General features: G+C 36.5%; 3 protein-coding genes across 4 annotated transcripts; 2 read left to right on the top strand and 1 right to left on the bottom strand.

The window, feature by feature from the left end:
• Nucleotides 1-60: 60 nt before the first annotated feature.
• On the bottom strand, nt 61-1,336 carry LOC114365994 (BLOC-1-related complex subunit 8 homolog). Its single transcript, XM_028322754.1, has 3 exons — nt 1,155-1,336; nt 890-1,067; nt 61-809 (listed from the first exon to the last, which is right to left on the bottom strand). Exons 1-3 carry the CDS (start codon nt 1,204-1,206, stop codon nt 524-526), a joined length of 516 nt encoding a protein of 171 aa, XP_028178555.1. The 5' UTR covers nt 1,207-1,336; the 3' UTR covers nt 61-523.
• A 2,023-nt stretch (nt 1,337-3,359) lies between these two features.
• LOC114365992 (protein deltex-like) lies at nt 3,360-4,711 on the top strand. The gene is made up of 3 exons (XM_028322752.1): nt 3,360-3,556; nt 3,628-3,843; nt 4,446-4,711. Exons 1-3 carry the CDS (start codon nt 3,544-3,546, stop codon nt 4,709-4,711), a joined length of 495 nt encoding a protein of 164 aa, XP_028178553.1. The 5' UTR covers nt 3,360-3,543.
• Nucleotides 4,712-5,268: 557 nt separating this feature from the next.
• LOC114365999 (epidermal retinol dehydrogenase 2) lies at nt 5,269-8,226 on the top strand. Of its 2 annotated transcripts, none has more exons than XM_028322758.1 (6): nt 5,269-5,403; nt 5,590-5,627; nt 5,753-5,956; nt 6,261-6,590; nt 6,848-7,095; nt 7,456-8,226. In XM_028322758.1, the coding sequence occupies exons 2-6, from the start codon at nt 5,625-5,627 to the stop codon at nt 7,646-7,648; spliced, it is 978 nt and encodes a 325-aa protein (XP_028178559.1). In that variant the 5' UTR covers nt 5,269-5,403; nt 5,590-5,624; the 3' UTR covers nt 7,649-8,226. The 2 variants fall into 2 exon arrangements, with proteins under 2 accessions (XP_028178559.1, XP_028178560.1); XM_028322759.1 differs by lacking the exon at nt 5,269-5,403 and adding an exon at nt 5,468-5,520.
• Nucleotides 8,227-12,356: the final 4,130 nt, after the last annotated feature.

Below are 12,356 nucleotides of genomic sequence, written 5' to 3'. Positions count from 1 at the left end.
AAAGCAAAGCAATTAGCTATTATATTTAGTGGTTATTTATAATAATAAATAAAATATGTGTTAATGTAATGATAGTTTAATTTTTGAGACTAGATTAGTATTTGTGAGTAATACTGACATATAATATACAATACAACATACACCTAATAATAAAACATACAGCAAGCATTCCTCCAAAGACCCACTCAAATACAAAGTCCCTGACCCCACATCTCACCAACACATTGCTACAAGTATGGAAAAACTTAACTTTCCAGTAGAATTGTGAATTTGTGGCCATTTTACATGAACAGCAAATCCAGGCACATTTATGGAAAACAAATGAACAGTGTATTTTCTTAATTAATTTTTCATGTTTCTGTATGCATGATCTGCTGTCAATATAAAATGTGTGTGTGAGCAAGATCTATGTGAAAATGTAATGTGAAAAATATTAGTATGATGAGCCAAGCATTATGTAGAAAACATTGTTAGTAAGATGTGTGAGAGTCAATTATGTTAATAATAAAAGATAATCTAATTACTAATGCAATGTAGTGTGAGACCTATGCAGTTCTGCTGTGGAACCCCTTGCATGGGCCATCATATTCTCTATTCTATTAGTGGTTTCCCTAACCATAGAGAACTCAGACAAGTCCGGCAAATCAAGAACAATATGAGCTGAGAGACGTTTATAAACTGAACTAGAATCTTTTTTATTTCTCCTAGCTTCTTCATACTTTAACTGTTGCTTTAAAAAAATTGATTGCTTCAGCATATCTTGGATGTTCTGGAAGCTGGTTGCAGCACCATCCATGGACTTTACGGCTCTGAAAATAATATTCATACCATCTTGAAACGTTTCATAATTACGCCAAATTCATAAGGGGTTTACTAAATAAAGGCATACCCTAGTGCGTACTCCACATCGTAACACCTGCCTTGCAGTTCATGCTGTAGTTTAGTGACTTCAACTCGCCTTTCTACCATCGGCGGAAGGGCCTTCCTAACGTGCTCCTGTAGCCTGAACAGCGCCAGAGAAGGCTCATTGGCAACGATGTGCATGTTCTCTGATATCCGCTCAGCAGCTGAATAAAAATACATTTGATAAATACCCTGTGATTGTGAATGAGAAGTAGGTAGGTATAAATGTGAGTAGCATCTTATAAACCAACCCTTTTTCGCTTTAGCTTCTAACTCTTGATCTCCTTGATACACAAATGCCATTTTAATGTGTTTAATTTAGTGCAAAATATTAAAATTATCATCTATTTTTCCGATTTTTCTAGTATTTACAAGATTTAACAAATCGACAAAATTAATTGCTATTTTAACGTTTTACAGAAACGTCACACTGACTTTGACAATTTATGGAATAACAGTTAAAAAGATATCATTTGCGACTATTGAGAGTATTCCGTAAGTGGAGACGATATTTGGTACCTACCATTTTCTTTGTTCAATAGGGGCGTGCGCGTACGCTGTACAATAAAACAAACAAGATGCTCACTTTTATTTCCAGAGCTTTGAATAACCTCTCCATAAATTAATTATAAAAGGTCAGCTTGGAGCAGTTGGAGCTGGTGGGGTTTTTTGATGAAAACGTTATTTTAAATGTATATTTTTAGAACCAATTTGTGTAATAATGAGTATTGCATACTTAAGCCTATACTAAAGGTTTTTGTGTTATGAAGTTTGTGATTTTACTACATTATTTTGACAACTTCCTCTCCAAAAAAGCCATGCTCGAAATCTCATAAAAATAATACAGCAGCACGCACACGGCACGGTAAAATAAAGATGATTAAAGAATGAATACGTCAACGTCAAAGCCGTAAAACTTCTATGAAAAAAAAAATACGTCAATGTTTTCACAGATTAGAGAGTATATTCTTTTTTGGTTAGTTTTTCCAGGGTGAAGAAACTTCCATACAACGGTCATGGAAGTGAAACTTGCTTCCAAACAGCGACATCGGTGAATAAATTCAAATACTTTTTAACTACTCTAAAACGGTCTAGATGTCGCTGCTCGTGTTTTCTTCATTTTCATTTTTTTTCTTAATTAAAATATATTTGAGAATATTGTTAATTACAATGTGAAAACTTTTTTTTAATGAAATTAATTTGTTTTAATTTAAAACTGAACATTGACATTTTTGTTATAATTTACATAATAGAGTAGTAGAAATTACTATTTAACATATGGCAACTTTGTTTTTCCTCCAAAATGGCCGGTGTTGTTTTTGTTATGTGAAATGCATTCTTGTTTTCTTATCCATCATTTAAGTTTTCTGTGGTCCTATTAAAGTATTGAAGAGTCGTCGAGTCAAATTCAAGTTCATTCCTTCGTACCTGTTGCTGTTCTGGTTCATCGGAGTTTTGTTCGTTCCTTCGTGAATCGCTAAGAAACTTTCTGTTATGTTCACAAGTGATCTGAGTTTTCTCAATGTGCAAATGCTTTTTTAGTGTTGTTGAAAACTTTGCGAAAAGACGCTTTTGGTGTATAATATTATGTGTGTTCATAAATAAAGTAAAATTATTAAATTCAAAAGTTTTTGTTTACTTATTTGCATTTCCATGTGCAATGTAGAATTTTTCCAAATCCATTGTTTTGAAAATAATACAATACGTACACCATAAAGATAAATATTTTCAAAATAATGGATTTGAAAAAAATCTACATTGTACATCATAAAAACAACAATTCTTTGAAGGTTATGAGGGCCTATGTGTGCGTGAACTGTGTGTATGTGTGCGTGGACTTTATGTATGTATGTGTGCGTGTACTATGTATGTATGTGAGCGTTACGTACGTAGGTTAAGTACAGGGAATTTAACACCAGGCTGTCAATTAGTAGGCTCAAAAATTTGACAGAGAGGGTTCTCTATTTCCTATGTATTACTTCTTACTTGTTGCACACATGCACACAGATATGTTGCAGTTAGCTGAACTGTCAAAAAAGCATTAAAAAGTCAACAATTTATTTCTTAAAACTACGTTTTAAACTATTAACAATATGTCTTAACTACAGCTGCACAGGTTTTGCTTTAATACATCCTAAAATTTATATTTATTTTTTGAATTATGGTGTCAATTATAGTTTGTGCGTTTGTAAGTTACAAGTCTCACTTGACATTCTATGATACCGACCGATTCATTTACATTCTTGTTTGGAGTCTTTGGAGATAAGTTTCTGAAGAAATGTAAATTGATGTTAATTTGTATAAATTGTTAATTGAGTAAACGTGTTGGAAGTTATCAGAGGACCAAGTAAGTTGCCGTTGTTTACACATTAATTAGGTGCACTCATTTTTAATTGTCCAATAGGCTATCTGAACGTAAACTGAAGCTTGAACCGATGTTATTGGAACGTTGTGTCAACAATTGATTCTATATTCTGATATTCTCCTTGTGTATTTAACTATCAGTTTACATTGAACCACTGTTCTGCATCAGTTTGCATACACTTGTGTAGTGAAGTTATTGTTGGTTTTAGCCACTATTATCTGACTAAGGGTATTATAATACAATCTGAACACTAGTAGTACATCATATTTTCCAATATGAACTATAAATGTATGTTATGTTTCATTATTTAGTTGAAACTGAAATGTGACTGGTTATTTCATCTTAATTTTTTTCTAAAGATGTACCAACAGCGGTGATGTCGTCGGTCCACTGTGTGGTGGTGTGGGAGTGGCAGAGTGGCGGCCAGTGGCTGCCGCACACGCCTGCAGTGACGCGCACCCTGGAGCGAGCCCATGCTAAGAAGCTGACGAGGGTTGTATTAGCAGATGCCGATCCAGCGCTCAGAGGGCACTATGTCAATTTGAGAACACTTACACAATGTTTGGATACTCCAGGTTAGTTTAATACCTACAAAAATGTAAATGTTGAAATTGATTTGTGCAATGTCTAACAGTAAAATAATTTATTGATGTAATAATTGGTGACTGGTAACTTGTAAATTCTTTTAATGTCTGCTATGGCATATAATCTATTTGCATCTTAACTTCCATTTGCGATTACCTATAAATGGCTAAGCAGATACATAATTTAAGGTCCCATTATTTGTATTGTATTGCTGTTGGTTATCCGAATAAAATAAAATAAAAAAAGAAAATAAAATAGATACTTATGTAAAAATGAATGCACAACTCACGACGCGATTTGCGCCCGCAGTGTGCGCGGTTGTATGGGGGTCCCGCTGCACTGGTGGGCAACTAGTAGAATCGCGCGGGCCGCGGTAACCGCAGCCCTTGCGGTTTTCGCCCGCGCGCTCTGCGATCGATTGGCGGGCGACCATTTTGTACCAGTGACTTAACTGCCCGTCTTGCGATAGTTGCCATTATCGCCCGCCACGTTTGCGGTCGATGATCGGCGACCGCGTAACCGCACAAATAATCGGTCCCGTGATAATCGCGCCATGAGTTCTTAGCCTCACCGAGCGGTTGGGTGTCGGCAGAGGGCGGGTCGGCGGAGTGCCTGGTGCGGCGCTCGTGCTACGGCGTGGGCTCGCCGGCCGGGCGCGGCGTGCGCTGGGAGTGGGCGCGCTTCACCGCCGCGCCGCACGCCGCCGAGCTCAACTACGAGCCGCTGCCCATGGAGGTACTGCGACCNGAGAGACTGCAGCACTGCTTAAGTCTCGATCGAATCAAAGGCCTTTTCATAGTCCAAGAAGAGCACCACCACGCTTCTATCCCATGCCTCTGGCGTTGTTCCCTGAAGTAAGACGGAGTTAAAGAGTCTCTGAACGAGTTTCGGTGTTCCACCTGCGTTCAAAAGCTCCGAGGTTATGCCGTCATCACCTGGTGCCTTGTTGTTCTTTAGTCCTAATCTCGTATAGGCTGATATACGGGATGTCTTTGGTATAGTGTCACGTTAACCTATCTCTTGCGTCTGTTGCTGAGCTATTAATAGGTTGGGAGGTATATAGCTGTCCATAGATCTTTTCGATCTCACCCAGAACCTCGGCTTTTGTTGACGTTACCGTCCTTCGTCTTCAGCATCGTCAGCTGACTTTGATCAATAGAGTTGTCTCTTTCAAGTTATTTGGAACCTTGGTTTCGCTCTATCGCCTCTTTTATACTATGTGTATCAAAGTAGCGAAAGAAACACAACTACGTAAAAATGAACANCCGTATAAAGGTTACTTTTTGTTCAAAAAGGTTACTTTTTTTTATATTTCTGGTAATTTCTGACTAGACCCGACTGGCAGCACTGCACCAGGCTGTCAATTAGTAGGCTCAAAAATTTGACAGAGAGGGTTCTCTATTTCCTATGTATTACTTTTCTCTATGAGTTTTTCGAACTTTGTTTTTATTTTAATGTTTTTACGAAATCTACGAAAAAGAAAGCCAAAACTGCAATTAATCCGCTCTTATCTGCAAACTTTAATCACTATGCATTAGTGGTGTATTTGTGTAAGTATGAATTCGTTTTTTTTTGTTATCACGACAGTGTTGGCAGGTTACCCTACTCTTTTCCAAATAAAATTATCAACACAATGTTTTTATCTATTTATCAACCTTCAAATCGGTGTAAGTACAAGCTACATCCGTTTCAGTATAGTTAAAGCTTCAACTCTAATAAAACTGTGTTCTTTACAGGTTTATGAATTAAAAGTTCCACATTATTCAAATAAATGGTAAGTTTTCAATAAAAAAATATTTTTAACTATTTATTTCCCAAAAATTATTCAGATTTTACTATTATTTGATATGGGCCAATGTAAGGTCAAACTTTCCTTTAGCTGAGTCTTATTTTTTACAGGAATCCCGGGTACTTGACAACATACTGAGTTTGCTCCTCAACTTTATGTTCCCGCTCAAAATGCTGCTTCGTGCCTACTCACTGTGCATCTTGCTGATTGACATAGCGTGGGTGGTGGTCAATGCCATCTGCGCTATATTCCAATCAACTTATGAGCTCTTCAAACCTCCACCACTAAAATCGGTTAAACTGGAGACTGCCCTGGTAAGTAAACACCAATATACATTTTATTTGGAAGATAAAGCGACATGTAAAGTGCCGCTTAAGGGCTACCTTTTTTACTGTATATTGACATTCATAAGTGCCCCTACATAGTGGTCTAAATTAAATTAAATATTTGTGACATTGCTTTTGTGTGTAAGAAAAATATGTAAAAAAACCTTGATAGTAAATATTTTCAAAAGTTCTGAAGTAGGTTGAATAAAACCTAAGTTGCATAAAAGTTGACTGTTAGATGTATTTGTGTGTTAGATTATAGGATATTGATTGTACTGTGTAATGATTCCAGATAATTGGTACCGGAAGAGGAGTGGGCCGTGAGCTTGCGATCCAGATGGCAAACCTAGGCGCAATAGTAATTTGTGTCGACAAAAACCAGACCAACAACCAAGATACTGTTGATTTCATCAAAAGCAAAGGCGGTTCAGCTATCAGCTACCTGTGTGAAATAACCAGGAAAGACAATGTGGACGATTTGGCAGCCAAAATAAAGAAAGAACTGGGATTTGTCAGCATGCTCTTCTATTGTTGCGGAATTCCCAGTCCAAGGTCTTTGTTGACGAAGCCACCTCAAGACATTCATGAGACTTTGGACCTTACGCTAACTTCTTATTACTGGGTAAGTTGGAAATTAATTCACACCAATAAAGCAATCCTTGTAAGATATAACTAAGATTCCTCATCAAATATTCTAGTTCTTTTAACACATTGAACGCCGAGATGCTAGACACGATGGAAATTGTATTGTTCGAGGCTCACCGGTGAGCCGCGTGGCGTCCAACGTGTTAAAGCAATTATCTAGTGATTGCATTCAGAGTTGAAATAATTTTATTAACATTATGCTCAGTCATAGATGAAAAAATTTATCTTTTTCAGCTCATAGATCAATTCATGCCAGTCATGAAAGCTAAAAACCACGGCCACATTGTAGCATTGACATCAGTAGCTGGCCTGAGCTACATTAAAGATCAGATACCACTAAGCGTCGCGCAGTTTGCAGTACAGGGCCTGGCCGAATCTCTGATGGAAGATCTGAGGATGAACAAGATTGATGGAGTTTATGTCACTCTTATACATATCTACCCATTCATTGTTAACAATGATAACACTGACTTGAGACTGAGGTACAGTATTTTTTTTATTAAGTTGTATCGTTTAGTCCTCCCTGTTGATTCAAAATCAAAATCAAAATAAAAAATATTTATTCAGTTTAGACCACAAGTGGCACTTATGAATGTCAATAGAAAATAATAAAAAAAAAAAGTAGGATTAAAATCAGGCACAGATTGTTTGCTATTGAATAGGTATCTCAAATGATTTTCATTACCATCCAGAGTCCACTGCAGAAGGAAACCCCCCTAACAGGGGCAAAGAGGAGGAGATGGCCTGTACTCCCCACACTTAGGACATCCATGGGAAGTTGGGGTGGTTCTCTTATAGTCTTATTGAACCATACGGCTAATACCTACTTTGTTAATTTTCAGAATACCAAGCTACTTCGGCACGATAACGGCGTCGCAGGCCGCAGAATCCATCTTGGATAGCGTGCGGCGTTCGCGCGCAGAAGCATCAGTACCAAAACGGTTGCTTGGTCTCGCGCGCCTGTTGCGAGTGTTGCCACGCCGCGCTACTGCCTTGCTGCGAGACTTACTTGACACCGGCGTGGACTTCGCGTGACAGTCGCGTGTTAACTTAGAGCCCTCGCCCACGGCGACTTTTTGTAGCGATGCAGTTGTACTGCTGTAGCGCTTTAGTAGCGCGTTGGCATCACTTCTGTAGTGCGTTGCAAATGCGACTAACGCGCGTTAGTAGCGATGCGAAACGCACTCGTTTACGAAACGCCGTGTGGGCGAGGGCCCTTAGCATATTATTATACAATTTAGCCACCAATGAGATTTGTGGGTCTCAGTGCTGCAAAGTTAGTCAATATTGAGGCCAAAACTTGTTTTAAGAAAATTACTATCTAGAATTTGATGTGGAGCTTGGACTTTGTCTCTGTAAGGTCAATGATAGTTAATTTATCATAAACAACAAAAACCCTTCTTAAAAGCATAAGTGAAAATGAGATAAGCATTTAATTGAAAAGTTTAATTATTGTAAGAGACTGAATATTTGTATTTTAATGGTTGCATTTGCTATTAGATAAGATATAGGTATATATTTTATATGATGTTTATATTTTACTAGACAAAATTTAATACCAAAAATTTAAACTTATGGGACATTTTTATGGATTAAAATGATAGTGATTTGTACTACTTGTTGTTTTCTTTCATAGACTGAACTGACTGGATTATCGGCCCCCCAAGATAAGTTTCAGGTTGAAGGACATCCTAAAGGTAGCTAGCTGGAAGGCGCTGGACGCAGGCCGCTACTAACCGGACAATATGGAAATCATTGAGGGAGGCATATTATTATGTTCAGCAGTAGACGTCCTAAGGAAGAGTTGCACCATCTAACTTTAACCGTAACTGTATCGATGACTGGTGTTTCTTGTTCGACTGTTTTCAACAATGATTTATTTTATAATCATTATTCTTCATTCGGCTGTCATTTATGTACTTTAATTTACAATTAAATAGGAAAATTTATTAAGGTGGAGAGACCTTGCAGATTTTTTCAACCAAATATTATTTTATTGGCGAAGTGAACAGCAGACAGATGAACTAATTTCTACTACGAGTTTTATTTTTTTTCTATGGCAATCATTTTTGACAAATGTCACTGACTCCTCGCTAGCGCCATCTGCCGACCCGTCCATCACCGTTTGTTTCGTTTTCGAGATTTGTTTCTTTTGTGGTTTGTGATAAAAACAAAAAACTGGAGACTTTTTGATTCAATGTGATTTTGGTTTTGAGTGTTTTTGCTAAAGTTCCAATAAGAGTTTACCGGATACAACAAATTGCGGCGATCCCGGCAATCGTGAGTTAGCACCATTTTTTATTTCACCAACACTAACATTATTCGATCGATATTAGAAAACTAATCATTTAAAATGATGAATTGACAAATTACTGTTGATAATCCGTGTTTCGAATGTATCTTTGAGACGCCGGCTATGTTTAATTACGCTGGCCCATTTAGAAATTGGACCAAAAGGTGACTTTCACGAAGTCCGCCTGTGTCGCACATTTTTAGTCGCTGTTACCGTATGTTTGTTGGGTAACGAAGTATTTTACCTTCGTTTTTGGGGCAAGGGTGCGGAAAAACTTTCTACTGAGATCAAAATCTTAAGTTAATTTAACTTTGCAACTAGATTTTGCAACTTTTTCTTATGACATTAAAAATAATAATCATTGTAAGGGTAGTTTTGTTGTGCCTATTTTAATGTTCAATTAATTGTCAGCTGTTAAAAATCTGTGTTAACATCGTGATGCACATTAGATTTAATTTGAGTCTTTGTTGGAAAAGATAAATAAAGTAGAAATTGTAAATTAGCAGCTGTATTTAATTGAATCATGTTACACTGGGCCATATTATTATTTTACAGACATTCTGGCACAGTCGTGTAAAAACATATTTGGGTTAAGATTTGGTACTTTTAATCTAAAAGTAATACTTCTTTGTTTCCAGAATTCCTCCAAACCTTTTCCTGTTCCTACACCCCACCTGATCTTGGCCGTCCAAATTCCAAATTTGTCTAGAAAATAAAATTATTAACATATTAAATATATTTTGTATGATTTTAAATAATGTGAAATATATCAAAGCCTTATAATGATCTCATAAGTATATATTTAGAGCACACTGTTACCATTTTCAAGTGTTTAAAAAAACATTTTATTTTTGTTCACCTTAGTTTTGTTAATAACATGATACTTTGTTAAATATCATCCCTTATAAACTAAACAATCATAATAAAGAGGACACAAACGGATGAAATGAATTTTATTATTAAAAACTTGCATTACTTTATGTTATGGTCAAAGTATTTATTTAACATCTTCCTAGCCATCGTTCCAGTATGTATACGGCTCATTTTGCTTGTAGTAAAATAGGGAGGACCTTCTGTTCTAAGGGAGGTATTCCTGCAGAGGCTGACCTATCACTGAAATGAAAAAAGAATAGAATAAAACAACTTCAAGTAACTTAAATAAATATCTACGGCCCAAATATACAGAGTGGACCAACAAGCGTGCTTTCCAAGCCAAGTGACTGCTCGACAAAGACCCTCCCTGAGGATTTCCATAACATAACATTCCTTATAGACATACCTACTTAAATCAAGACAATTTTTGAGCCAGTTCAAAAGACAAGAAAATAAGCTGTTGCTGTAAAAATCAATAAAGCGATATTCAATTTAATCAGCATTTATTTCTGGCACAACCTAGTTAAAATCATTCCAATAGTAGAATTTGACTGAAAAAAAAATCTAGGGCGAAACTACGAAAAATTGTGGAACATTTTTCATTAACACATGCCCAACATTCTACTGGCGACAGAAAGACATACTATTGTAATCTGCGGTACTTCTAAAAGTACTAAACAAGTAGGTATCTACCTAAGCTTTTAGTATCGCGGCGTTTTACCGAATTTTTACGTTATTGTTTTTCCAGCTTCAGTCCATGCTGTCTCTTTTTCGTATCTTTTGCTTAAATATTTGATAACGTATGACGCATTCTAAGCCCAAAGTCAAATTCAGCTATGCACATAAGTCCCTAAATATAGAACTTTAGTGCCCGTTTTCACCATCAATCCCTAATTTTTAAGTGACCCCTATGGTAACACGTAACAGGAATTTTGTTTTCATAGGGGTCACTTAAAAATTAGGGATTGATGGTGAAAACCGGCATAGGTCTACCTACGTAGTTAGACAATTCACAAGTTAACTTAGCTGCCTGTCTGGGATTTAATGGTCATAATTATTATTCAAAAGATTATCGTTATCATTACCTTCTGAATGCTCCCATTTTACCCATAGTTAGCAGTCTTATTTTTGAGGCTTCCATTCCTCGCTTTTTGATTAATTGCCGCCTAATGACAGAAGGCATTAGCGGCCGTAATTTATTGTTAATTTGATGGGAAGTTCGCCGATTCAATCTCATTTATCGGGAGGATTATAATTGACAACAAGGTCGATCCTTTTGGAAAGATTTAGGGCCGGTTTTCGGTTTCAGGGCTCGGTAAATCTAGAATCTGTCAAAGGTAAGACATCCTATCATTATTCAGATTAGCGTTGTGTATAATGACTACTAAGTTACTCAATCTATAGTCCTACTTTCAAAAATGAACGAAGTCATATCCTATCTAAATTGTGTCTCAACTCAAATCATTCATTATCTTTCTGAAGAATCTTAAAGTCTCATCAATTCATGTCCTGCCATCTTTGATCTGCTAAAGGAAATGACACGCAAACCACATGAATTCAACTGTGAAGCGTATCTTTTAAAAGGTTCTGACTAATTTTATTTTATTTACCGTGAAATGTAAAGTTCACGCTACACATAACAAAGAGCAGATATTTCGCATTTTAAAGCTACATTTCTGAACTACGCTACGCTCTATTAGAGCACATGCCATCATCGATTCCAATCTCCCTGGAAAATCAAGTCAGCTGAGAGCAGGGCGCTATAACTTTACATATTTTCCGAAGCCCATCATCCATGGTAAATAGTCTGGGTAAATCGAAAGAGGAATTGAGATGTTTTACGAGGATCGATCGACTGGTTGTAAAACTTTCTCAAATAAAGGTGCGCTTTGCAATGTAAAGAGAAGTTTCCCCTTAAATGTTATTAAATTATTCCTACTCCCTGTCCGTTTAATTTCTGTTGAATTAGTAGTGTTTGCAAACATTTGTCCACTGCTAGATAATGTAGCTATGAGCTTGAAATTAAAATAATTTTACGTTAATTACTAAATTATTCAGTTTGCTTATTTGTCTTCATTTATTTTTCAGTCTGTCGAGCAGAACTTTATGCTTTTGTTTTATTATTCAAAAGGTTAATTAATCATTCTGTTTATAAGATCTAATGTTTTTGTTTTAGTTGATAATAATGACTACAGGAACCTGGGATTCATTTTGAATACATTACTGAACAAAGACGAGTCGAATCCTTGATTAGGTTAGGTCGTACATGTGATACATATCCAATGATGTAAGTGTGGATGTAAGTAATATGTATAGATGTTACCTATCCTGTGCCCCAGTGACAAATTCATTTCTACTCGTATTTCCTAAGTTTTTTATAGGCTTTAAAAATACGTACCTATACATATACCGTGTTAAAAAACTTCGGTTATGTACAGCAGACGACAGCATGTCAAGCTAAATAGGATGGTCTCTTAAGAACTAAGTAATAGAGGCGATTTTTCAACTAAAATGTCACTATACATCGTCGTCTGTACATAGGTCTATGTACCAAAATAATTGACCAGCTGAAAGTTT

Source organism: Ostrinia furnacalis, unplaced genomic scaffold, assembly GCF_004193835.3.
Source record: "Ostrinia furnacalis isolate ACB-3 unplaced genomic scaffold, ASM419383v2 OfSCF0469, whole genome shotgun sequence".
NCBI lineage: Eukaryota > Metazoa > Arthropoda > Insecta > Lepidoptera > Crambidae > Ostrinia > Ostrinia furnacalis.
The sequence above is the reverse complement of the archived record's forward strand: the minus strand, read 5'-3'. Positions and strand labels throughout refer to the sequence as shown.

What these genes read in the sequence shown, in the direction of transcription:
- LOC114365994 (XM_028322754.1), bottom strand. Translation starts at nt 1,206, where the DNA reads ATGGCATTTGTGTATCAAGGAGATCAAGAGTTAGAAGCTAAAGCGAAA. An exon ending in AGAAGCTAAAGCGAAAAAGG is followed by an intron (nt 1,068 to 1,154) that starts GTTGGTTTATAA and finishes ATTTTTATTCAG; the next exon opens with CTGCTGAGCGGATATCAGAG. An exon ending in GATGTGGAGTACGCACTAGG is followed by an intron (nt 810 to 889) that starts GTATGCCTTTAT and finishes TATTATTTTCAG; the next exon opens with AGCCGTAAAGTCCATGGATG.
- LOC114365999 (XM_028322758.1), top strand. An exon ending in TTAAACTGGAGACTGCCCTG is followed by an intron (nt 5,957 to 6,260) that starts GTAAGTAAACAC and finishes TAATGATTCCAG; the next exon opens with ATAATTGGTACCGGAAGAGG. An exon ending in AACACTGACTTGAGACTGAG is followed by an intron (nt 7,096 to 7,455) that starts GTACAGTATTTT and finishes GTTAATTTTCAG; the next exon opens with AATACCAAGCTACTTCGGCA.